This window comes from Oryx dammah, unplaced genomic scaffold, assembly GCF_014754425.2.
Source record: "Oryx dammah isolate SB20612 unplaced genomic scaffold, SCBI_Odam_1.1 HiC_scaffold_19, whole genome shotgun sequence".
In the NCBI taxonomy this organism is placed as follows: domain Eukaryota; kingdom Metazoa; phylum Chordata; class Mammalia; order Artiodactyla; family Bovidae; genus Oryx; species Oryx dammah.
The window spans coordinates 14525566-14550493 of NW_024070203.1; the positions used below are offsets into that span (position 1 = coordinate 14525566).

The 24928-nt window shown below is 63.3% G+C and overlaps 1 protein-coding gene across 1 annotated transcript in view; it reads right to left on the bottom strand.

The window, feature by feature from the left end:
* Positions 1-23944, bottom strand: part of ADGRB1 (adhesion G protein-coupled receptor B1) — a 69012-nt gene extending 45068 nt beyond the window's left edge. Inside the window, exons 1-16 of the mRNA XM_040261669.1 lie at positions 23170-23944; positions 13483-13644; positions 12448-12558; positions 11941-12105; positions 11510-11674; positions 11026-11190; positions 10568-10732; positions 10258-10359; positions 8729-8835; positions 8326-8520; positions 7971-8039; positions 7224-7332; positions 5426-5569; positions 4858-4933; positions 4237-4339; positions 3404-3447 (exon numbers count right to left, since the gene is read on the bottom strand). Coding sequence (XP_040117603.1) covers positions 3404-3447; positions 4237-4339; positions 4858-4933; positions 5426-5569; positions 7224-7332; positions 7971-8039; positions 8326-8520; positions 8729-8835; positions 10258-10359; positions 10568-10732; positions 11026-11190; positions 11510-11674; positions 11941-12105; positions 12448-12558; positions 13483-13644; positions 23170-23944 — 2657 coding nt within the window. The remainder of the gene's footprint in view (positions 1-3403; positions 3448-4236; positions 4340-4857; positions 4934-5425; positions 5570-7223; positions 7333-7970; positions 8040-8325; positions 8521-8728; positions 8836-10257; positions 10360-10567; positions 10733-11025; positions 11191-11509; positions 11675-11940; positions 12106-12447; positions 12559-13482; positions 13645-23169) is intronic.
* Positions 23945-24928: the final 984 nt, after the last annotated feature.

Genomic DNA, 24928 nt, shown 5'->3' on the forward strand with positions numbered 1-24928 from the left:
TGTGTGCCCAGGGCCAGGAGTCAGAGTGTGCCAGGGCCGGGCTCAGTCTGGCTTGGGGTCTAGGCTCCTGAGGTGACCAGGGCCAAGACTCAGTCATGGGTCAGAAGCTCACTGCTTCTCAGCTAAAGGTCGCTGCTGCTGCTGCTGCTGCTAAGTCGCTTCAGTCGTGTCCGACTCTGTGCAACCCCATAGACGGCAGCCCACCAGGCTCCGCCGTCCCTGGGATTCTCCAGACAAGAACACTGGAGTGAGTTGCCATTTCCTTCTCCAATGCATGAAAGTGAAAAGTGAAAGTGAAGTTGCTCAGTCATGTCCGACTCTTCACGACCCCGTGGACTGCAGCCTACCAGGCTCCTCCATCCATGGGATTTTCCAGGCAAGAGTAGTGGCTATCAATTCCCACTGACCCCTCCCCCCGACCCACATACATACAATTCTGCAGACATGAGACCCTTTCTCATCCAAACATATACAAACACAGGCCCACGCCAGCACAGACCTGATCCCTGGGCACACCAGTGGAAGCAACCTGGGGCCCTGGCCCTGGTCCCCGCTCCGGGTCACCTGGGAAACCGTTGGCTCTTCAAAGCCCTTTTACGTGAGAGATGGCCTCACCTGGCCACGAAGGGAGGTGCTTCCAGTACAAAGCATGGGCGGGGAGAGACAGCTGCCTCCCTCCTGCCCCGTGCCTCCACCCCGTCACTTCTGGGCCCCAGGCTGTCCAGCTCTGGGGCAGAAGCTTCGGTCCCTACCCTGAGCTGAAGCACCAACCTTCCAGAGCCTCGGCTTCTCCAGAAGTAACAGGCAGGGCTCCCAGGGCCACCCCGGGACTGAGCAGGGCGCTGGTGGGCGCATGTGTTCTGGGGCACCTCCAACTCGGCCCAGCTCTTGGCACCTTCCCTCTGTCCACAGGGCCCTGGGCCCAGGCACAGAGGCCTTAACAGTCCCACCTGTCCGGGGGTACTGGGAGAGGGCAAGGGAAGCCTGGGGTGTGGGCAGGCCCCCACACCTGAGAGAGGAGGGGCTAGTGGAGGCCACAGCCAGACGTGAGCGTCCCACGGGCCTGGCCGCTGTCCGCCGCCCATCCCCGCTCTGCTCCCACACGCAAGCAGGCAGACTCCGGCCCCAGGGACATTCCCAGGGGGCGGGATCTGCCCCGACTGTGCCCTGGGGACAGTGAACCCGACACTCACTGGGCTGGCCAGGCCTCTCACAACCTCCTGCCCCCAGAGGACAAAGGGGAAGGATGTCCACCCTTCTGGAAAGCAATTTACTACCAAGACCTTGAAGTTGTCCAGGGATTTGATGCCAACCAAACAACATAAATGTGAGCAGAGCTATCCAAGGGCAGGGCTGCTGGGTGAACCAGGCACCCCAGGCGCTCCGGGCCACCTTTGAACAGCCCAGTGGGAGGGTTTCTGGACTGTGGGGAGGGGCTTGTGCTGATGTCAGGGGCCAGACGGAGTGGTCGGCAGCCACATGATGGCCACAGGGGCCAGCCTTGGGAGGATGCGAGCCCTCGTTCTTGCCTTTTCTTTTTTCCCTCCTTTTCTGTCAGTCCATTTTGTGCAAAGTTTATGCCGCTCGTGAAACTCAGAGAAAAACAGTCTCTGGCACAAAGCCAGAGGGCTGGTTTCCTGGGGTCACGGGGTCCACCCCAGTGCTTCCCCGACACTGTCCTCACACCCCAGAGCAGGCAAGGGCAGTGAAGTCCACGCACGAGCCTGCACTCTCTCACCACGGGGCCTTTGCACTATTCCTTCTGCCAAAATGCTTGTCCCCATACACCCACGTGCAGTGCTGAGCAGGCGTCTCTCAAACACCACCCCAGAGAGGCTCCTGTGAACCTGCTCTCGGGCTCCTCACCCCACCTGCCACCAGATCCACTGCTTCCACTTCTTGGCATGTGGCATGACTGGACAGTTTCACAGGGATCTGGATGTTCTTACTTTCCTGTCTTTCCTCACAGGGGACAGGAGGAGCCTGAGCACCAGCACCTCGTAGAGCATGCTCTCAATGGTTAGGAATCACCAAAGAGGGATGGGCGGGAGGGTGGGAGGATGGATGGATGGATAGATGGATGGATGGGGTAGATGGAAGAGTGGATGGGAGGATGGATGGATGGGTGGAGGATAGATGGATGGGTGGGTGGATGGACAGATGGGTGGATGGATGGATGGGAGAATGGATGGATGGGAGGATGGATGGATGGATGGGAGGATGGATGGATGGATGGGAGGATGGATGGATGAGAGGATGGATGGACAGATAGATGGATGGATAGGACGGGTGGGTGGAAGATTTTGATGGATGCATGGTAATCACACCCCTACCCAACAACTTCCACGGGTCCACAGCCCCTACAAACTGCCCCTTGCAGCCTCCCTCCCACCCCACACCCCTGCCCCTATGGCTGCCCACTCTTACTGGCCATGCCTCACATTCCTCCTGTACCTTCCAACCTCCACACTTTTGCTCAAACTATTTCTTCCCAAGACCACCCCCTCCATCCTCTGCCAGGAGAACGTGTCCTCCTCATGTGTCGGCCATTCTAGGAGCCTCCCCTGCCCTCACAGGACACACCTCCATCATTGCACTGCCCATGGCATGAAGGACGTACCCCATGGCACTGGGGCTGGCCTGGGGATTGGCAGTGCCGGGGCCGAGGGAGGCAGGTGGTGACGACATGCTGCTCTCTGACCACCCCCTCCCCAGTGGATACCAAACCCCTTGGGGGAAGGCCGAGCCCCCACCAGGCCCACCTGGCCCATCAGGTTCCAGCTGCCAAGCTCTCTCCTGCTCAGTTGCCTGAAACTCTGACCCTCCTTGCCTCTGAGGGCTGTCCCCACTTTGCGGCCTTTGCACAGACTCTTTCCTGTGACTACATGAGCCCCCACCTACCTTTCGCTTTGTCTCCCTGTGTCTGGGAGGAACCCTGCTCTGGGCGCCCATGCAGGTGCCGTGACCCTGAATCACAGCCTGGCCAGTCCAGCCCGGTGCCCCACCCCCACTCAAAACAGCAGGGCGACAGGGCCTGACACAGGCGGGTGCCATGTGCCGGGTAGGGAGCTGGGCCCGAGACCCCAGGAGTCCCTGTCTCTGCGTCCCATCAGTCACCCTGGGTCTCACCCAGCTGCCCTGCTCTGTGGCCATGCCCCTTTCCCTCACCTGGCCTGGGGGACCCCTGCAGCCCTCTGGACCCTCAACCATGGACCTCCCTAGGAGGGGTAGGAAACTGGCTGGGTGGGCCCCCTGTGCCATCAGTGCTGGACTAGGCAGGGAGACACTGTGCCCGACAGAGGAGTGCAGGGGATGGTCAGCAGGCAGCCTTGAACCTGGAGCCCAGGCCCCTCCCTCCTGGCTGCCGAGCCCACCCCAGAGGCTGCACGGCTGAGACACTTACGGGTCTGTCTCGTCCCACAGGATGCAGGTCTGGTTGGTGGTGCCCTGGGAGAGATGGCAGAGTCAGACCACCGGCCCGCCCTCGAGCCCCACCCGAGGCGGTGTCCACGCAGGGTCCCACTGCCCCGGCTGGCGCCCTGCCTCCGCTGCTCCCCAGAGACAGGGTTTGAGGAGGAGGAACTGAGGCCCAGAGCAGAGAAGGGGCCGGCTCAGCCCCCAGCCCTCTGCGTGGCCTTGGGCAGCTTCTGTCCCCTCTCTGGGAGGGGCTGGGCAGCAGCAACCACTTCCGCTTAATATGAAATAGCCACTGGGAGGGTCAGGGGCACAGACAGGGCTCGGCAAGCACCCCTGCCCCACAGGCTGCAGGGTGATTACAGACAGGCTCCCACCTGATGAGGGAGGGGCCAGGCACAGAGAGGCTGGGCACAGCCCAGCACCAGACGACACTGCCCGTCCTGGCTGGGGAGCGGGGTGGGTGTGGGCAGGCTCTTGGTGGTCGAGGGCATCTCAGGTCTAACGGAGAGCCCAGGGAGGAGGGCGTGGTGGGCCTGTTGGTGGGGACATGGCAGAGGATGGCTCCGTCCTCTCCAAGGAGCAGCTTGGCTGGAAGGGCCCGGGAGCAGTGGCCTCAGACCCGGGTTAGGCTGCATTCGGCTCCTTCGGTCCCTGCCTGTGACCCTGGGCAAGTCCCCGAAGCTCTGCCAGCCACTGTCCCCGCCTGCCGCGCGGGGGTAAAGGAGCTCTCTCAAGGCCGGCCAGAGGCTGGGACGTGTGCGCACGCGGGGACAGGTGGAGGGGTCCATGCATGCGGACTCGCACATGAAGGGCACTCACATTGTACATGTGGGCGAACTCGATCTCCAAGGGTGTGAGCAGGGAGCGAGGCGGGGGCTTCACCGTCACCGAGATGACCTTGGAGTTCAGGACAGTCGTGTTCCTGGGGGACAGCCAGCAGGCCATGCTGGGGTCAGGAGCCCCTCACCCCACCTCCCCTAGGCCTGGCCTCCCTGGTCCTCCACCCCAGACCCAGCCTCTCCAGGCCTCCACCCGCAGACCCGGCCTCCCCAGGCTCCCACCCACCAGACCCAGCCTCCCCAGGCTCCCACCCACCAGACCCGGCCTCCCCAGGCCCTCCACTCCTAGACCCAGCCTCCCCAGACTCGCAGCTCCCCCAGGCCCGGCCTCCCCAGCCCTCCACCCCCTAGATCCAGCCTCCCCAGGCCCCCACCCCTAGACCCAGCCTCCCCAAGCCCCCACCTGCCAGGACCGGCCTCCCTAGGGCCCCATCCCCCAGACCCAGCCTCCCTAGGCCCCCACCCCCCAGGCCCGGCCTCCCCCGGCCCCCCCCCCTAGTCCCAGCCCCCCCCCGCCCCCCCCCCCGAGTCCCGGCCTCCCCAGCCCCCAACTCCACCAGACCCAGCCTCCCCAGCCCCGACCTGTGCCCATGATGCCCACCTCTGCAGGGCCAGGAAGCTGCCCAGGTTTCGGTAAAGCACAGTGCCCACCACGAACACAGACGAGTCATCAGCCTCTGGAAGAGAGCACAGTGGTCGCCCTCCTCCCACCACCCCCAGGCCAAGGCCCTGCTGGGCAAGAGGAGTGTGTGTCCCCCCCCGCCACCCCACCATGGACACAGCACTGCCCTGGTGCTGGGGTACCTCCTCGGTCCCCCTGAGTGGCCCCTGAAAGCCAGGGGCAGGCAGGGCACAGTTTCTCTTCTTGGGAACTGGAATCGCCTACTGTGTGACAACAGGCAAGACCCTCTCCCTCCCTGTGACGAGGGGGTCCATTCAGCCAAGATTGCCTGGGGCCTCCCAACATAGGGAGAGCAAAGAGGGCTTCCTGGAAGAGGGGGCAATCTCAGAAACACTGAGATTGTGTAGAAGAAACGGACACCACCCTAGCCCTTGACGCAACATGTCAGAACTTCTGGAGTGCTTCTGGCGTGGGGCTGGGAAGTTCTCTGGGGGGACTGAGAAGTTCTAGACTCTGGGGAGCTCTTCCAGCCCCCTGAAGCCCTCACCTGCCAGCCCCGTGGAGAAGACACTCTTGGACACAGTGACCCTGTCCTCCGGCACCTTGGCCCAGTCGCCTGTGGCCCGCCAGCCCTTCATGGGGAAGCTGATGTCGGTGGCTCCGCTGGCTGGGAGCTTGTGGATGCTGAGGACTGTGGCGGGGTCGGGGGTGGGGGGAGGTGAGAGACAACAGCGACAGACAAAGGGAGACAAAGACAGAGCGGTTTCAGGGTCCGGAGCCTTGGCCCTGGGATGGGAAGTTGGGTGGGGCCACCACAGGGCTTCTCCTGGCTCAGGACAGGTGCAGTGTTCATGGGGCCACCCAGCCACACCACGCGAGGGGTGTGCAGGGGCCACACGGAGTGCAAAGGGCGTAGGGCACTGGGTGCATAGGGTACATGGTATGTGACTGGGGTGAACGGGGGTGTGGGGTGTGCAGTAGGCGCATGGAGTGTATATGTGTAGAGTACACAGGTGCAAGGGTATGAGTGGGATGTAGGGGAGAATGGGGTGTGCGGATACATGGGGTGGGAGGGCTAAAGAGGGGTGATGAGAGGAGTCCAGGGCCTCCTTTGGTGACAAAGGGTGGGCCCTGAATGTCCACTGGCTCCGGACAGGCTCCTGGAGGTGGAAGGTCAGGGACTCAGTCCGGGCCTAGCCCCACTCCAGGGGCTGTGGGTGGTGCTGGGTGGTTAGGGGTCCAGCCTCTACAGCGAGGTCTGGGGCCGGGGGGCTGAGAGCTGAGGTGGCCTCTGAGCCATGCCTGTCACATGTGGCCACAGAAGAGCCCGCTTTCCGGCCACTCCCATCTCACCCGGAACAAGGGCCCTGTCAGCCCAGTGAGAAAGGGACCCAGCAACCTGGAGCCACAGCTGACCCCGCCTCCAGGGGACCTCCAGGCCGGGGTCTCTGCACCTACAGGAGGAAGCTGGTCCCACTCCTCTGGCCTCAGGGGTCTCCCCAGCTCTGGGGTCCTGAGCTCGAAGGCGAAAGGCAGGACCAGGGCTCTAGGAACTTCTAGCTTAGCAGGCGTTCATCCCTGCCTGGGCAGGTCCCCGGGTGCATGTGAACAGGCACAGTGGGCCCAGAGGCCCAGGAGTCTCTACAGAGGCGGTGACCATCGCCCTCCTTGGCGCTGTGTGGACCACTGCCGGGCACGGGCCCAGGCCCCACCCTGATTCCCCACTATGAGAAGATTATCTGGGGAGGTGCCCTCGAGAAATGTGGCCAGGAGAGCTGTTTAAGGGGATGTGGTGGTGACCACTGAATGCAGCTGCTGCAGGTCCTTGTGCCAACAGCCATTGTCAACCTCCCACGTCCAGGCCCGTCTGCAGCATTCTCCAGCCTCTCGAGGCCTGCACTGCCGCCTCCCCATTTGAGATTCTGTCAATGCTACTGAACTGGGTGCCGCCAAGCCCCTCTGACAAGCGCTTCTGGGAGCAGAGTGCAACCTTGCCTTCAAATCTCTAAGGTCCCAGCACAGCGGATACTGAGGACAAGGCACCATGGGCCCCCAGCTCTGGGGAGGTGGAAGCTGTGGCTGGGGCTTCCTGCTGCATCCCAAGACTCTAAGTGTCCAGGGCCTGGTCTGGGTCCAAGAGCGCCCACGCTGACCCCCTCCCAGGATCACATCTGACCATCATCAGGAGACTCAGGTCTGTGCACCTGAGAACTCATAGGTCATCCTAGAACCCGGCCCAGGGGTCCTGAAGTTCCGGCACACCTGGCCAGAATCTGAGGCTAGAGGGCCCCGTCCCGGTGTGCCAGGTGAGGCCTGAGGGTTGGGAGAGCGAGGGCTGGGCTTACCCAGGTTGTCTGTCACTTGGTATGCATCCCGCAAGTCTTTCATTCGGAAGCCGATGACGTCCACGAAGTCCTCCACTAGCCGGAAGAGCTCCTTGGCATTGGGGCCCATCTGGGGATGGGATGGGGGCGGGGTCAGGGAGCCTCAAGACAGTGGGGGGGCAGTCCAGCCAAGAAGGCGCCAGAACTGAGGGTCACCCGAGTCCCCTGCCCCCTCAGCGGGGACTCAGCCGCCTCCTTCCCTCATCTGTTCCCTCCTTGACGGGGTCCTGCTGGTCACTCCCTGCCCTGCAGGGCTCTGGACCTGACTTGGGAAGTGGAGCGGGACTTGAGTGTCCACTGCCGATTTGTGGATGAGAACACTGAGCCCAGAGGGGCTGTGGCGCTCTGGCCTATGGCCGGGTGTCCAGATGGGAGGAGAGCAGGGGTCTCTGGGTGCCGCAGCCCCAGGGTACAGGAGGAATGGCAGGTTCCTGGTCAGTGTGGGGGCGAGGCGGACCGTTCTCTCCAGATGAGAAGGGACTGCTACGTCCCGGCCTGCACCCTACGGCCAACACACTTTCTCAGACCCCTCCCTGAGCCCTGTGCGGTGAGCCTGTCATCCGACGGACGGGGATACCGAAGGTCAGAAGGCTGAGTGACTTCCTGGAAGAGGCCAAGCTGGGATTTGAACCCAAGAGCCTGCCCTGAGCCGGCCTGGGGAGTGGGGAGGCGCGGAGACGCCCGCAGCACCCCGGCGGGCAGGCGTACCAGCTGTGCCTCCTCCCACTTGTCCCGGTTCTCCTCGGCCAGCAAGTTGCTGATGATCTGCACGAAGTTCTGGAAGGAGAAGGAAGAAGGGCCAGTGAGAGGGGATGTGTGCTCGGCCTCTGCGACCCCAGGGCCTGCAGCCCGCCAGGCTCTCTGTCCACGGGATTTCCCAGGCAAAGAATACTGCAGTGAGCTGCCAGTATTCTGAGCCTTCTCCAGAACAGAGAATAAGGCACCAGAGTCATGGCTCAGTGTGGCCGGGGTCGGGTCTCAGCACGGGGCCCGGCTCAGGGCTCAGTCTGAGGTCAGGACTCAGTCTAAGGCTGGGGTGGAGAATGCCCTCCTGGGCACCCACCTGCACGTCCCCAGGGGTCGGGCTGTAGTATGCCCGGCGGAAGATCTCTGTCATGTTCCTCAGGACGTCGATGGTGGACAGCAGGTCCCCGCTATAGCTGGTCCCATCCTGGGAGATTTCCACCAGGGTCTGGATGACCTCGGAGACGCCCTCCCCGGGCAGCCCGCGCTGCGCCTTCGCTAGGTGCTCCCGGGTCTAGGGGGATGGAAGGTGCGGGTGCTGCGGCTCTGCAGGTGCCAAGGACCTCCACGCCCAGAGGGCGCTCTGCAGCCCCCAGCCACGCTGACCCGTGTCCACAGAGCGTGCCACTAGGGACGCAGGGTTATGTCTGAGAATGGGGGTAGAGGCGAGCCCTGGAGTGATGGGCGGGGCCCGGGGTGGTGACCCCGGTGCCCAGCCTCACCATCATCTGGATGTTCCGGTAGTCAATGGACACACAGCGGATGTAGGTGGGGGGCTCCCAGTAGGCGATGCCTTCTTCATCCAGCTCACAGCGTCGCAGGATGAGGCCTGTGGAGATGGGGGGTTGGCTCCATCGCCCACTTCTCAGAAGGATGCCTACATCTGCCGCAAGAGTCCCGCCCACCCAGCCCCAGCTCCCAGGTGCCTTCAGCTCTCTTCATGGCCCCCAGCCCTGGAAGCAGACACTCGCCTGTGGCCATATTCCAGGAGCAGAGCTGGCACAGGGGCCAGGGCCCCAGCGACATTTTCATTCAAAACTTTTCTGAGCGGACACTGGAGCCTGGAGCCTGGTAGAAGCCAAGCACTGGAGCCTGGTAGGAGCCAAACCTGCAGGCATCCTACCTGTGTGGAGGTTGAACCTTGGGCTGAGTGATGGGGTTCAGAGTTCAGCCCAGGGCTTCTCCTGGAGCCCCTTCCTAACCAGATCCCTGGGGAGAACCAACAGCCCACCACTGCCCGGCTCCACCTCTGGGGTCAGGGGGCCCCTCGTGACCCTGGTGTGCTGTGGACGCTGGGCAGCCTTGGGGCTGACTGGGGTCAGGTGTGGATGGCCTTGAACATGGGCACAGTCTATGACCCAGACCTTACTTCCAGGGAGCCAGGCACAGCCATGATGACCCTAGAGAACTGCCAGGACATTGTCACCCAACAGGAGCCATGGGGCAGGACGGGACACCTGGTCTACAGCATGGTGCAGAATGAAAATGAGGGATCACAAGCAGACAAAGGCTAGAGAAGTAACACCATCCTGCAACTTGTGTTTTCACTTTACTTCCCTGGATTTGCAAGACGCTACCCAGAACCTGTATTATTCTGCAAACAAAACGGGGCACGGGAGCTGAAGCCACGGCTGGGAATACACAGCTTCCACCATAGTCACCAGCCTTATCGGGGGGTAGGGGGTGGGGAGCCCACAGCAAGTTCGTTTTACAGAAAGAAATGGAAGTTCAGAGAGGGTAGGTACTTCCTGAATGTCACACAGCACACAGGGGTACAAAACAACACATGCTCCTCAGACAAGAGGGGAAAGGAACCCAAACTTTCACTGCAGAGCCCCTTCTGGGAACCCACCCTGCTTTTCCCACACCTTGTATCACTCCGTAGGTTTGCGTGGGGATCAAGACCACCGTGTCCAAACCCGACTTCCCAGTTACTAGCCAGGCAAGCCCAGGGCAAGGGTGTGGGCTCTGTGCCTCTGGTTTCCCACATGTAAAGCAGTGACGTCATGGAACATCGCACTAAGGGGCCTCATGCTGGCACTGGCTCCGGTGACTTAGGACACGGCAGCCCTGGGTCCCTGCCCGCACCCCTCCGGCCTCAGTGTGCATGGGGCTGCCCGGGCGGGGTCTGGGCCACATGCCCTGTGCTGACAGCTCTCAGGCGGGCCTCCAGGGGCATCTTGGTGCCTCCAGCACATCCCGCAAGGAAGGGACAGGTGCCCTGCCAGCCCCCTGCCCCCTTGGCTCTCACCTGTGGCGTTGCGGGGACACCGGACCGCAGCCACCTCTCCGGCTGGGGTCTCCTTCCAGACCACAGCTCCAAAGTTGTCCTCATCACAGATCTCGTGGGGCTCTGCCAAGGGCCAGAGACGTGAGTTGGTGGCGGAGGGGGGAGTGCAGGGAGAAGCAGAGAGCTGGCAGCAGGCTCAGGAGGGCCCAGACGCCACGGGACATCCACCCTCGCAAAGTGGTCGTCCCCCAGCTGCACGTTGAACGCCTCCCCCGCCACTCGGGATGCGCCGTCTCAGGGTCCTGCTGTGGGGTGGGATGGAGACACTCACCAGGACACCGCTGGGCGCCACACTGCCGGTATTCATCCTGGGGGCCTTGGCAAGCTGCTCCCCCGAAGAAGGGCCCCAAGCAGGCGCGTTCCCGCCGCTGTGTGCCACCCCCACATGTGACGCTGCAGCTGCCCCAGGATGCCCAGGCCTGCCACTTCCCATCCACTGCAGAACACGGCCACCCACGGAGGCACGAGAATGGGGATGAAGGGTATGCAGGGGCCACGGGGACACAGGGGTGGGGAGCCGGGAGCAGAAGGAAGTTGACACCAGGGAGGGGAAGGCAGAGCTCAGCTTGATACACGGTAAGACAAGTGCCCCATGTGCACTGGCCCCCGGGACCTCCCACCGCCCCCACATCCCTGGGGCCTCGTTCCAGGGCCCCCCAGCAGCCCCCAGCCCGCCAAGTGAGTCAGGACCGCAGGTCCCCACCCGCAGGCCCATGGGCATGGCCTGACCTGGACACTGCTGCAGGAAGCAGTCTCGCGTCTCTACCCAGTGGCCCTGGCACTCGGCACCCCCGTACGAAGGCCCGTTGCACTCGCGCGTGCGCTGCTGCCGGCCCTGGGAGCAGCTGGCGGAGCACGTGCTCCAGCTGGACCACTCGTTCCAGTTTCCATCCACTGCCCGGCCCAGGGGAAGAAGGGGACAGGAAGCCAGCGTGAACAGCCAGGGCCCACACCCCACCTGGGGTACAGGTGTGAGCACCCCACAAAGTCTGAGGCATGGGTGTGACCCTCAAGGAGGTCCCAGCACCCCAACACCCCTGGTGCCCCAGTGAGAACATTCCAGGTTCTCTGGCCTACAGCCTGGGGCTCCAATCTCATCTCTGAGGCCCCAGTAGGTGGGTGTGAGTGGGCAAAGCTGGGCTCCGGGGGCTGGTCGGTGGCCCACTGGGTCCTTTCCTGTCTCACCCCACCCAGCTCCCTCCCTCTCACCTACCAGGGCACAGAGCGATGTTGCAGAACTTGGTTTGCTTTTCTGGGCCCTCACAGGGGTTGCCTCCAAACTGGGGAGGCCTGCAGGTGCGTGTGCGGTCCCGGAAGCCGCGGCCGCAGGTGCTGGAGCACAGACTCCAGGGCGACCACTCGTCCCAGGCGCCATGCACTACGGAGGGAGCACAGCGCTCTGCCACCCCTGTCCGGCCCAGCCGGCAGCCGAGCCACCTGCCCCGGACTCCCCGTCCCCGGCCCTGACGCCCCGCCCAGACACCACGCCCCTATCGGACGCCCCGCCCCTGGGTCAGCGCCCCGCCCCTACCCCTGACGCCCCGCCCCGCCCCCGGGCCGGCACCCCGCCCCTACCCCTGACGTCCCGCCCCGACACCACGCCCCTACCCGGACGCCCCGCCCCCGGGCTGGCGCCCCGCCCACCTGGACACACGGCCGAGTTGTTGCAGAGCCGCTGCTCCCGCAGGGGCCCGCTGCACTGCGTGCTGTAGGAGGACGACACGCAGAAGCGCGTGCGGGTTTGCCAGCCCTCTCCGCAGGTGCTGGAGCACACGCTCCACGGGGACCACTCTTCGGCCGCGGGGTCACCTGTGGGCCCAGACCTACAGCATCACAGGCCTGCTGCTGCCCCTGTATCTGCGCTGCGGTCAGACCCCCCAGGTGGCCGCAGCAAGGCCCGTGAGCTCCCCCCTCCTTTTTTTTTTTTTTTCGCCTCACACCACTTCTCCTAAATCCAGTGTGCCTGGAGACCAGCGCCTGGCACCTGAGAGGTTAGTCTAATTATGGGAAATTATTACAGTCATTAATTGGATCAGCAGCAATTAATAACGTACAGTATTTGCCCAAAGACCTAATACCCTGGAACCAACTTTCCCCACTTCCCAGTTTTAGTGCGTTTGCTGTCAGCCCCACCCAGACGCTGCCACTTACCTGTCTGCGGGGCCGGGAACCCAAACTGCTGTAAGTCGTCCCCCAGCTCCTCACGCCGCCGGGCATCCGTGGACCGCAGGGACTGGCTCCTGGAGTTAGTGCGCCCGGCGGCTGCAGGGCGGGTCCAGGTAAGCGCTCAGGCCCTGGCCTGCGGCTCCCGCCCTGCAGCTCTAGAGGGGCACTCTTGGCCCTTTGTCCCTCAGTCCTCAGTGACAGTGGGGCCCAGGCTTGCCAGTACCAGGGCCACTTGGTCCCACTGGGCAGCTGAGAAACCTGGGACCAGGGCACCCTTTTCTGGTGCCAAGCCCTGTCTGGTCCATACTCCCCTGTCCTGCGCCCCTCCCTCTCTTCCCCCGGGGCCCGCAGCATCACCTGCAGGGCACCAGGTGTGAATGGCTGCTGCTGTCCCCTCCTTAGCATCCCGCCTGCGGTCCTGCGCCCCGCGGTCCAGCCCAGACACCACAGGGCCCTCCCCAGGCTTCTGAGATGAGCTCCTCTCCCCAGGAAAATTCATCGGGGAAGAAACAACCCGAAGAATGACAGTCTCATTATAACTTGATTTAACTTTATGGAAGCAGCAGCTAAAATATGCATGAGGTCATTAGAGAGCCTTATTAGAGAAATACATCCTGGAGGCAAGATGCAGCTGGGACAGGCAGCTCTGGTCAGGGCTGGGGATCGGGGTGGAGGGAGAAGCCTCACTGACAGCCTTCCGCGTGCACCCAGAATTCCCAGTCCTCAGGTGCTAAGTCAGCCACATCCAGTCTAACACCCGGTCCCGCCCCTCCTCCTAGGCTGTTACTTCTGATGCCACTAGGCCAGACGAGGAGTTGGCTCCGCCCTTGTCTAGGCCCCACCCCTGGTCCCGCCCCTCACAGCACGAGCCGGCCTAGCCTGGCCCCAGCACCTTCCCTGGTCCGCCCAGACCCAGGCCCCCGCCCTTTTCCCCCACCTGGCCCGGCCCGGGCCCCTCTTTCTACCCCCCACCGCCCGCGACTCTGCCCGTCCGCCCGTCCCACCCGTCCGCGCACTCACGGCCGCAGGCCTTGCGGTTGCACAGGCGGCCCTCCTCCAGCACCCCTTCGCAGCCGCCGCCCTCGATACCCGGTGCGGGCAGGCAGGTGCGCGTCCGCGTCTGCAGGCCTCCCCCGCAGTCCCGCGTGCACTCGCCCCATAGGGACCACAACTTCCAGCCGCCTGGTGGGAACCAGAGGGCAGAGTCAGGGCCGGGGTCAAAGGGCTGCGATGCCTTTCAGGCAGTGTCTCAGGGATCTCGCAGGGGTCTGGGGGTAGAGCGGCCCTGCGGCCCTGCGAAGAAGCCTCGGCGTCTTAACCAGCGCAGCGCCCTGGAGGGTCAGCCAGGAGGCGAGAGTGAGCCTGGATGAGGTTAGCGATGGGGTGCGAAGCATAGGCGGCCGGCAGGGCAGGGAGGGGCAGAGGTGCGACCCCAGTTCCCTCTGGGGTCTGAGTGCTTTCTGGCTCTGTTTACAGGCTCCCAGGCCAGGGTCTGCACTGACTCTGAATTTAGGTCCCCAGTGTAGCGGCTGGACCCAGAGCTGGAGCCCTAGGCAGGTCTGAAGGATGAATGAATGGAAGGCACCCTGCCCACCCCAACAGCTGTCTTATTCTAAGGGCCCAGTGAGGGGGTGGGGGCAGAGGGTGCTCTTCTACTTGGCACCTAGCCTCAGCCCCTGCGAATCCCCTCCCCATGGCCCTCAGTCTAGTTTCCTCTAGACTTGTTCACCCTCCCCCCATGATCTGTGTGTTCATTACCCCATCACTCAGGAACACCAGAGGCCCCACACCTGGTGGCCTAGTGAGGTCTCACACCCTGGGCCCAGCCAGGCCTCCCCTCCCCTAGACACAGCAGAGACGGGCCTCCAGGCCCCTCTGGCCACCCTCCTTCAGCCCTCTCACGGATCTTCATCCCAGTCCTGTCCCCTCAAGCATCATGACCTCATGTCCCTGAAGGTCTGAGCCCCTTGGTGGCCCCAGTGCCACCGAGGACACTGAAGTGAAGTCGCTCAGTCTTGTCTGACTCTTTGCAACTCCATGGACTGTAGCCTACCAGCCTCCTCTGTCCATGGGATTTTCCAGGCAATAGTACTGGAGTGGATTGCCATTTCCTTCTCCAGGGGATCATCCTAACCCAGGGATTGAACCCGGGTCTCCCGCATTGTAGACAGACGCTTTACCATCTGAGCCACCAGGGACGTCACCGAGGACACTAAGAGCTTCCAGGTACTGGGGAGGCACTGAGGGGTGAGGAGCAGGAGGCCAACATCTTGGGCGAGAGCTGGGCTGCACTGATGGGTTCAGGGAGGGGCTGCTTCATCCAGGCATTCAGTCCACAGGCCAGATAGCTCCCACCCTGAGGGACTCTGGTGCTGCCACCCCATTTGTCCTCAGGAACTCCAGGGCCCCTTGCTCCCAGAACAGCAGGGTCAAGTCAGACCCAGCAAGGGCATGCGCAGGTCACCAAGCACCTGCCGTGGGCTGGGTGCCCAGCACACAGCCCCTGACACAGCCCCCAGGAACGGGGCAAGGAGATGGCACTGCCAAGGCCTGGCACTGGGAGTCACTCTGGAGCTGGGCCACTGCCCCACCTGGGGCGGGAGCAGGGGAGCCAGGCTGGCCAAGGGCAAGTCACAGCTGGCCCAGCAGGAGGGTCCTTGTGGCCTCTCGGAGCCTGGCTTCTCTGGGGAGATGTGGGTGACAGGCAGACTGTGCAGATCCCTAGGGTGGGTGCTGGAGCCGAAAGACGGGGTTCATGTGGGGGCCCCACCACCCACTGCCCTGGGATGGTCAGGTCCACCCCACCCTGCCCTCATGCCCTCCACCTGAAGATGAGGGCACGTCTAACCAAGTCTGCCACCTGTGATGGCAAGCAGCAAGAAACGATGGGGAGACCACAGGTATGGGGTCTCAGTCAATGCTAGAAAATCCCATTTTGTGTGTGTGTGTTTTGGCACTCTGCCCAGCGTGTGGGCTCTTAGTCCCCAGACCAGGGACCTGACCCGAGCCAAGGCAGTGAAAGCGTCGAGTCCTAACCACCGGCCCACCAGGGAATTCCTCCAGAGAACCTGCTTTGATGCGCAGCAAGTTGGGCGTCCAGGTGCTGGGTTCTGTCCTGTGCCTGTGCTGGGACCTGACCAGCAGGGGGCGCCAGAAGCAAATGAATGGCAGGCAGGGGAGGGGGCCCAAGTCCCCACCGGTTCAGAAGGCAAGTTTCATTCACCCTCCAGGCCCCCAAGCCATCAAGGATCCTTCTCTGCCCTCAAAGAGGCCCCCTTCCCAAGTGTCCCACCTCCCCTGGAGCCCAGAGAGGCAGAGCCTCAAGGGCACACAGAAGTCAGGCCTCCTGTTCTCAGACCTGCCCTGCAGTTGGGACACGCAGGTGGGTGGGGCAGGTGGACAGGCCAAAGCACCCTGACAGGGGACCAGCAGAAGGGGCTGGCTCTGACCTTAATTGCGTGGTCTGTGGGTGGGCATGGGCCCTGCTGTGCCCCTCCCGCACACGCAGTGCAGAGGGGCCCGGGGAGGACCTTGCCAGGGCTGCAGAGTAGAGGCCGGGCTGAGCTTTGCAGGGACCCTGGTTCCTGGGGGCCAAGGGCCCTGATTCTGAGCCCCTCCTGGGCCTGGGCTTGATGCCCTATGGTCCCACCAGGGCCTCTCTGCCCCCATTGTCCACGTGAGAAGTCTGAGCCTGCCCTAGTGACAGAATGCTTGGGCTCCCCTAGTCAGGATGGGCTGAGTAGGTTGTTGGACCTGGGCCCCCACCCTTCAAGGCCCGGTGCTCCCCCAAGGCTGGCCCTCAGGAGGCATCCTGGTCAGCGGAGTCCTGTCTTCCCCACTTCCTGTCCCCCCTCCCCGCTTGGCACCGGATGCCTCAGGAACCTGGAGTCCCAGTCCACCCAGGAACCAGGTGTGGACTCACTTACAGCAGAGGAAACTGAGGCTCAGAGAGGGGTGGTCCAGACAGTCGGGAGCTGGTGAGGCTTCCCCACCCCACCCCACAGGACAATCTGCCCTGGAGTTGAGGAGGCAAGCAGGCCTGAGTCTCACCAGGCAGGGGACTCCAGGATCCCCAGGGCTGGGGAGGAGCCAGAAGCATGGAGGCTGCCACACAGATATGACTTGGTTTTGAACTGCAAATGCCTGTGTCCCAGGGGTTTGGAGTGTGCAGCCAGCAGACCAGGGCACGCGAGGTGGGTGGGGGGCGCCCAGGACAGCCCCTGGTGCACACTGCCCGTGAGTGGCTCTGAGGGTGTGACAGGCTGAGGCTGCCCAGACACGGGGCCTCACTGCCACCACTTCAGGCGCCTTCCCTTGGGGCCCGGTGGTCGGCAGGAGCCCCATAGTGACGCCCATTTGATAGTGAGGGGAGCCGGGACCAGGCCCCTGATTAGATTCCAAGCTCTGCCCTTGCAGCCGTCAGACAAGGCAGGCTGCCAGCAGCACTCGAAGCCCCCGGCCTGGGGCCGGGGTCTCATCGGCTGAGCCCCTGTCCTGTCACACTGACATGGAGGAACGGGGAGGCTGGAGTCGGAGGCCGGCCTGGCCGCAGGGACATGGCGGGCCCGTCCTGCCTGTGCCCCCTTGCTGCTTCAGCCCAGCCCCTGTGTGGAAGCCTGAGTGACGTGGAAGCTGGCAGTGGGTGGGAGAGAGAGGGTGTCCAAGCCAGGCTAATCGGAGGATGCCACTTGGTTCCCATGGCAACTGCTGCAGAGCTCAGTCTTTCAGGATAGACTCAGGTTAGGCCTCAGCTGCCAAAACACCCACTATTTCAGGGCTGGTTACCTTGGTGACCCAGGTGGTGGGGATGTGGTGGGGGGAGGGGAAGGAGAGGAAGGGTCATATCAGGAGAGGCCAGGCAGGGGGTCCACTGGCTCAGAGGACAGACTGCCCCCTGGGCCTGGCCCTGACTCTGCTCACATGTTGATTCCCGATCCTGATCACACATGGCCTTGATCCTCATCACAGACTGACTTCTGATCCTCAACACAGGATCCCTGTCGCATCCCGAGCCCTGACCGCTGATGCGCGCTCAGTTAATGGCAGCTGCTACCTTTGCTATCATTTTTGCCGTGTGTCGTCACACATGGCTGACAAATGTTCACCAGGCAAGTGCGTCCACGACCAGGGAGTCCCCCAGGCAGGTCTCCGGGGGCCTGCAGAGCTGGGCTCAGAGGAGTTCAGGCCACCCTTTGCTGGGTGACCATGGGGCTCTTGGGGTGGGTGGGCTTTGAAGGGGCAGCAGAAGAGTGGGCAAGGCTGGGGGGTGGGCTGCCCCTCCAGGCCCGGAAAGAAGCCGCCATTCTTCCCAGGCTCAATGCCCCCTCTGTCTGGAAGCCTCATTTCCATCTCATTAAGGGATGAATAGGGCCAGTTAATGGCCGCCAGGCAGCCTTGGCCACCCAGGAGAGCGGACACACAGCGAGGGGGCTCCAGGCCTCCTTCCCACCCCAGCACCCCTGTCTGGACGCTGTGGTCGCCCCGGTCCCCAGGTCCCTGTGCCCCAGTGGGCTGGGGCGGGGCACTCAGGGAGGCCCTCTTCCCGCTGGGCCTCCCCGCCTCCTGGGTCCCCTTTGAAGGAGGCAGTCAGCACTTCCTGTCTCATCCAGCAGAGGTCTCCCCAGTCCAGCAGGTCAGGCAGCACCGCCTGTTCCCGCCCCACCCCTGACCGTCAGGCTGGGGTCCCTTCGCAACCACAGTGCAGTCCAGCCCCTGGGAGGACTGCAGTCCCCAGAGTCAAGGCCTGTCCTGCAGCATCCAGGTTCTTCCTCTGAGCCCCTTGCATGGATGTGCAAATGAAGGCCACAGGGGATGGGCAGCTCCGCCCCCACCCAAACCACAGCCCCGCTCTGGCTCCGTGTCCAAACTTGGTGCATCCTTCACCAAGGCCTGAGGCGTCTACTGTCAGGGCCCGAGCGACCAGCAAGCTGCCCAGCTGCAGGAGGCACTGTGGGATCTCAGGATGGAGCTGAGAACCGCAGCCACTGCCCACAGGCCACTTGCCAGAGGAGGAGGACGAGGAGAGTTCCTCCATGCATGACAGAGGCGCTGGACCCTACAGGCAGGTACTGTCCCGTCCCCATTTCACAGAAGGAAACTGAGGCTCGGCAAGTCAGTGATAGGACCCCGTCTGCAGGGTTAGTCCGGCAGGCGCCCCGTCCTAAGAAGGATGCCTGTTACAAGCCCAGACGAAGGCCTGGGTCCTGCCTGGCTTTGCAGTTCGATGCTGGATGACCTGGGCAGGTCTCTTCCCCTCCCGGAGCTTTGGCTACACAACTCACAACCCATCCCCGCTTTGGGGGAAGCGAGACCCCAGCAGGGCCACAGTTCCCAGCCTCCCAGCTGCAGGGTGGTGTGGGAACACCCCTCTGGGCGGCCCCCCCATGTGCTCTTATGGGCTCCATGAGGTCACGTCCTTCTCTGTCCGCCTACAATACCCAGAGGTTGTCTGCCTGGAGCTGGAAACCTTGTTTTCCAGGTTTTCTAAGTTGGCCCTTGCGCAAAAGAATAGCTCCCCGGGCTGGGATGAAAACCATCCTGGCAGGGAAGCCCTGACCCTTCCTGCTCCTGTCCCCCGCCGGCTCCCTAACACATTCCTGGTCACCCCTAAACTCCAGAGGCACATCCTTCCCCCTGAAGTACCTCCTCCCATCAGAGCCCTGCCTCTCTCCACACACTGAAGCCCTTAGAGAGGGTAGCTGTGCGGCATTGAGGGTGGGAATTACTCCAAAGCCCATGGGGTGTCAGGGCAGGGGCGCCCGGCTAGGAGCGGACAGGCCTGGAGGCACCGGGGCACTCAGCCTGGGGTAGGTCACGGCCCCTAGGCCCAGCATCCCCGCCTTACACGCGCTGGGGATGTCACACACTCAGGCTCCAGCCCAGCCCCACCCCACCCATGCAGGCAGTTGGGGGAGGCACATATGTGCACACGCAGGGTCATGAACACACAGGGACCCACACATATGCACAGGGACACGCATGCACACACAGTGGCCCCCAGCCCCCAGGATGCTGCTTTTTCATTATCTTACATGTCGCTTCTGCAATAAAATTCTTTAATTAAAACATGAATATTTAAAGCAACCCTTGAGAGAAATGGCCCCATCTCACCAGAGGCAGAAAAATGTAGAGACTCTGGAGGGGGCGGGAGCGGGCGGGCTGTGCAGAGGGGCGGTCGGCCGGGGGCAGGGAGCGGTGCTCTGGCCTGAGGAAGGCTTGCCAGTCGGACGCATGGCGTGGCCATGTGGCGTTTGGACAGGCCGGGCAGGGGCAGGGCTGAAAGTGGGCCACAGGCTGGCCTGGGCCTCCTGCTCACTCTGGGCATCGCACGGCCCCCTCGAGCTGGGACGGAGGACACGCCTTACCCAGACTCCTCTGCTCGGTGTGGGGGGCACGGCTCCGGGACACAGGCTCCACAGCACGATATGGGGTCCAGCTCAGCTGTGTGTCTTCTGAATGACTGCTAGACCTCTCTGGCCTGTGGGCCACCTCGCCCCTACACACACACACACCCAGACCCTCTCACCTGAGCTCTTGCAGAAGCCCCGGGTGGCCAAGAGCTGCTCTGCTCCGGGTCTCCCCTTTCAAGCTGTGTGAGCCTGCCCGCAGCCTGGACCCTCTGTGCCTCCCCCTACTCAACACGCATTTATCAAGGGCCTGCTGCCGCCAGGAGCTGGGCCACCGCAGGGCGTCGCCAGTGAGCAGGGCCAGCTCCCCTGCCCCACGACGGGGACATCCTGGCAGGGACAGAGTCAGGACACGGGAAATTCTGTGGTGTTCACAGGCGATTCCGTGTGGGAAGAGAGGGAGAGAGAGTGAGGAGACAGTGGTCCTGGGGCTGCCGCCACGTGCCATCTGGGCAGCCCCTGAGAGAGGGGCCATGTGGGGAGAGCGTTCCGGGCCGGGGAGCACCCCAGGGAGAGGTCCTGGGCCGGGAGGCGGGTCCTCGCTGGCAGCCACCTGGGCGGCTGGGAAGAGTGAACTGGTTAAGGGGCCGTGGTATAACCTGCTGATGCCACGTGTACTCCCAAGGCCTCAGAAGCATCAGGGCCTTCTGAGTCTAGGCATGGGCATGGGGTCTGTGCCGCCCCTGGGTTGGGGGTGACCACCTCCTGTTCCTGCCGCCTTGCCCCTCAGAGTTGAGCTCCTCACTTCCTGGTGGCAGCCCCAGCCCGCATGCTCTCCAAACTGTCTTCCACGAGGCAGTTGGCCCTGCCACGGAGCCTTGACTTGAGCTTTGTCAAGACTTGCACAGAGCCAGCCTACACACACACACACACACACACACACACACACACACACACGCATGCGCAGTGAATTCGAGTACATACCAGTGCACACGTGTACATGCTCACACACACGCATGCACAAACACAATGCACACAGATATCTGATGCACTGTACACCAGCATGCACACGTGTACACGCCAGCCACACAAACATGCAAGTACTCACATGTGCATGTGTAAGTGTGCACGCACACATACTGGCGGGGCCTGTGTGAACGCACACATACGTGTCCCCCCTATACACACTTGTACACGTGGATGCATGAACACATGCATGTTCGCATAACACACTGAACACACATGCTTACATAACACTGTGCACATATGCTCACGTAACACACTACACACACGTGCACATAGACGTATGAGTGCAAGCATGTGCGCACATGTGTGCACACATGCACACCTGCCCACCTCCCTCCAGCACCACAAGCAAACATTCCCATCCTCAGAATCTCTGCTCAAGTCCAGAGTCCCTACATAGCCCTCCTCCTCCTCTAATCTGTCTCTGCCTGCCAAGCCCTCCAGATCCCCTACCTAATAATAAACATAGATATTGACATTTCATCACTGATGTTGCTTTTGCTTAGAAACACTTTCACCCCAGTTCTCATTCTTCATGACAACCAAGGAAAGAAGATGTTTTACTCCATTTTAAAGACAAGGAGCCTGAGGGGATTGGCCCGGCGACACAGCAAGTGCAGGAAAGGCTGGGATTAACTTGAACTTGACCGCGTGGTCCCTCTCAAATGACATTCCCGCTGGATGGCCTATGGGCCTCTCATAGTTAGGTCCCACTCTGACCTCCGGATCTTCCTCCTCACCACTTCCCCACTTCAGCTGATGTCCTCACGCCCAGCCAGAAACCTGGGCATGGGCCAGCAATCAATCTCCTTCCTCCACGCCCACATCCTTGGCATCAGCAAGTCCATCAGCTGCACACCCCATCCCCAGGCGCTTCCCCTTCCTCCCGGCCAGGCCAGCATCAGCTCCCTCCCAGATTTCTGCTTTGAGCCAGACACCACATCGACAGCCCCAGCCCTGTGCCCCCTCTGCTTAAAGCCCCCACGGCCCTTCAGCTCTCAAAAGAAGAGGCAAACCCCGTCCGGGAGACCTGGCCACCTTTGCTCTCAACTGCACGCCTGGCCTGCTCTCTCCAGCACCCACATCGAGCCCCGCAAGCTCCCAGCTCATCACAGAGGCCCCGCCTCCTTGACCTTGTCCCGAAAGCTCTGTGTGGCTCCAGCTAGACCGGGTTATCTCCCTGGCATGGTCACTGCCCTGGGATCTGGCAGAGGCCAGCTCTTGTGCTGTGGCCTCCAGTGTGGGCCAAGCTCCAGGGCCATCAGGCCTGAGGTGACTGGACAGTCCCTCAAAGCAGTCAACACCTTGCCGGTGAGGACGCTGAGGTTCAGGGGCCAGGTGACCACTAAGGAGTGGCCGAGCGATGCGTGAGGCCAGGCCACCACCCCGCCCGGCCCTCTTGCACCCACCGGCCTCCCAAAGCCGCTGCCCTGTCTCTGCTCTGTCCTTCTCCTCCACCCAGAGGCCCACTCCCACCACCATGCTGTGGGGCTGCCCGTGCCTAGGTCACAGAGCCCTCCACCTGGTCCAGCCCAAAGATCAGCCCTCGCACCCCGTCACTGGGGACCCCAACCCAACTGATGGAAGGCGGGGGTTTCCCGACGGCTTCCAGGACGCCGCGCCTCCACCCGTGGGGGCTCTGCCCACCCCCTCCCTCTTCTCTCCAGCTATGCTCACCGCTTCATGGAGGTTTCTAATCTGGGCTCCCTGGCCCAGGGGCCATGAATAGAACCATGTTCCAGGAGAGCTGGTTCCCTTTGAAACCCCCCCACGGAGCTGCTCTTATGCCTTGAAAGAAGTTTTTCTGAGGAGTTCATCAGTCTCACTTGCTTGGGAGAGGCCAAGAACCCTGGGCATGTCACCTGGCCCCACGGGGACCCACCCGCATGGACGCCCAGCCCAGCCTGGCTCCCAAGTGCCCGGCACACTGTCTGGTCTCCACCTGCACAGATGGTGAAGAGCTGTCTCCTATCACCCTCACCCTGGGGTCCCACGGGGAGCTCCCCTCCGTGCACAGGCAGGGTATCCCTCCTGCCCCGCCCCTGTGGAGCTCCGCTCCCTGTCCCACCTCCCTGATGGTACCAGCCCCGCCCCGTGCTGGTGCCCATCTCACGAAGGACCCCAAGCTTGCTAAGAAGGTGGGACCGGCCGAGCACATGCCCACCCTTACCTCTGCACTGCCCTACCTCTGACCCCCACAGGAGTCACCCTCACCTCTCCCAGAATTCCAAACAATATCCCCTGGGACCAAGTGACCCCTGACCTCCAGGTGACCGGCAGTGCCCCCCGGCCCCGCCCCCTGCACTGTGTCATGGACGCCTTGCTGCTCACTTACCTGGAGCGCCGTCCTCACCCCGGTCCTGGGTCAGGCTGGTGAGACAGTTCTCGGGGCCCCCAGCCACACCGTCCCTCAGGCAGACGTCCCCGCGGGGGGCCAGGGAGCCGGAGGTAGGGTCGCCGGTGTCCCCGCCCAGGCAGGCGCAGGGGGTCTGCATGATGCCGCAGGGGTGCGAGCTGCGGCTGCCGGCCAGACAGGCGTCCAGCCAGCGGCACAGCATCTGGCAGGCGGCCCGGCTGGGGTTGCGGTTGCCCACCACTAGGTACTCCACAGAGAAGTCGTCGCTGAGCCCGGGGGGCCCGTCCCGGGCCCCCAGGGTGTTGTCCTGGGGCGCCCGCAGACGCTGCATCTGCAGAAACTGTTTGCTGGCCTGCAGGAAGGCCAGGGGCGCCGAGGGGTCACAGAGCCGCAGCACCTCATCGAAGCTCTCCACGCCCAGGTAGGTGCGCGTGGACTCCAGGAAGGAGTCGAACTGGTAGGTGCGGACGCGGGCGGGGCCGCTGCAGGCGGGTGCCTTGGCCACCTTCATGTAGAGCGTGTAGCGGCGCGGGTCCGGGTTGCGCAGGGTCCAGGAGCAGCGCGAGGCATTGGCCGGGAACACCGCGGCTGCCGAGAAGTAGCCGAAGAACTTGCCCTGCACCAGTGTGGCGCAGGGCTCAGCCCCGGGCCCTGCGGCCGTGCCCGCTGCCGTGCCCGCCTGGCGCCCCAGCAGTAGCAGCAGCAGCGGCCCGAGGATCCAGAGGGCACCCGGGGCGGCGGCCTGGCCCCTCATCCTAGCTCGCGGGGCCGCCGGGGTTCCGCGGGCTGGGCAGGCAGGCGCGGGCCAGGCCTGGACATGCCAGGGTCCGGCGGCGAGCGGGATTGGGGCGGGCTGGGGGGCCGGGGCTCTGGGCGCGGGGGCAGAGGTGGCTTCCGGGCACTGTGGGGGCAGTGGCGGCGCCTATGGTCCAGCAGCCTGGCACCCACCCATGGCCTCAAGCAGCAGCTGGAAGAGAAAGAGCAGAGGGCAAGGTTGAGCCCCTGGAGAGGGCACAATGAGGGCAGTGCCCACCCGGGCTCCGAGCCTCCAATGCGGGCCCTGGCCCTGCACTCAGTCACCTGTTCTGCCCACCTGCCAGTGTGTCCACCTGCAGGGGCATAGAGCCAGGGGCAGGTCACTTCCTCCCCAAGCAAGCCTGGGCAGGAAGTGGTGGGCAGCCCTGGCCAGGGCCGCCGGCCCAGGGGCCTTGGCTATGCCCATCTGGCTGGGAAGCCTGGCAAGGCTCCAGGGGCTCCGGGCCTGCCCACTGGCCCCATCACAGCCACAAGGGTCATCCTGCCGCTGGGCCTCCAGGCCTCTCAGACCACACCTCTCCCCCACATCTTTCAGGGAAGGATCCGCAAACCCAGCCAGAGGAGAAGCAGGGTGGAGTGGAGGGCAGAGGACAGAGGTCTTCCCCGGCCTCCTGCAGCCCCGCCTCTCTGAGCCTTGCCTGGGCGGGTGTGGAGTCCTCAAGTCTGCAGGAGTGACTGGCTCTGTGGGGGATGAGGGTGGGGTCAGACCCCGGTCTGGTTTTACTGACATCCATCCGCCCTGTGCCTGGCACATACCACTCAGCCTCCCACCTGCGTTCCTGCCAGGGAGCCACCCTCTCCCCTTCCCTGGAGTCACCTGCAGCCCTCGGGGACCAGGCCTCGGCCTGCGCTGACCCCTGCCTGTCCCCCCAGCCAGGTGGGCTCTGTCCTCCTTCATGTCACATGAGGAAACCGAGGCTCA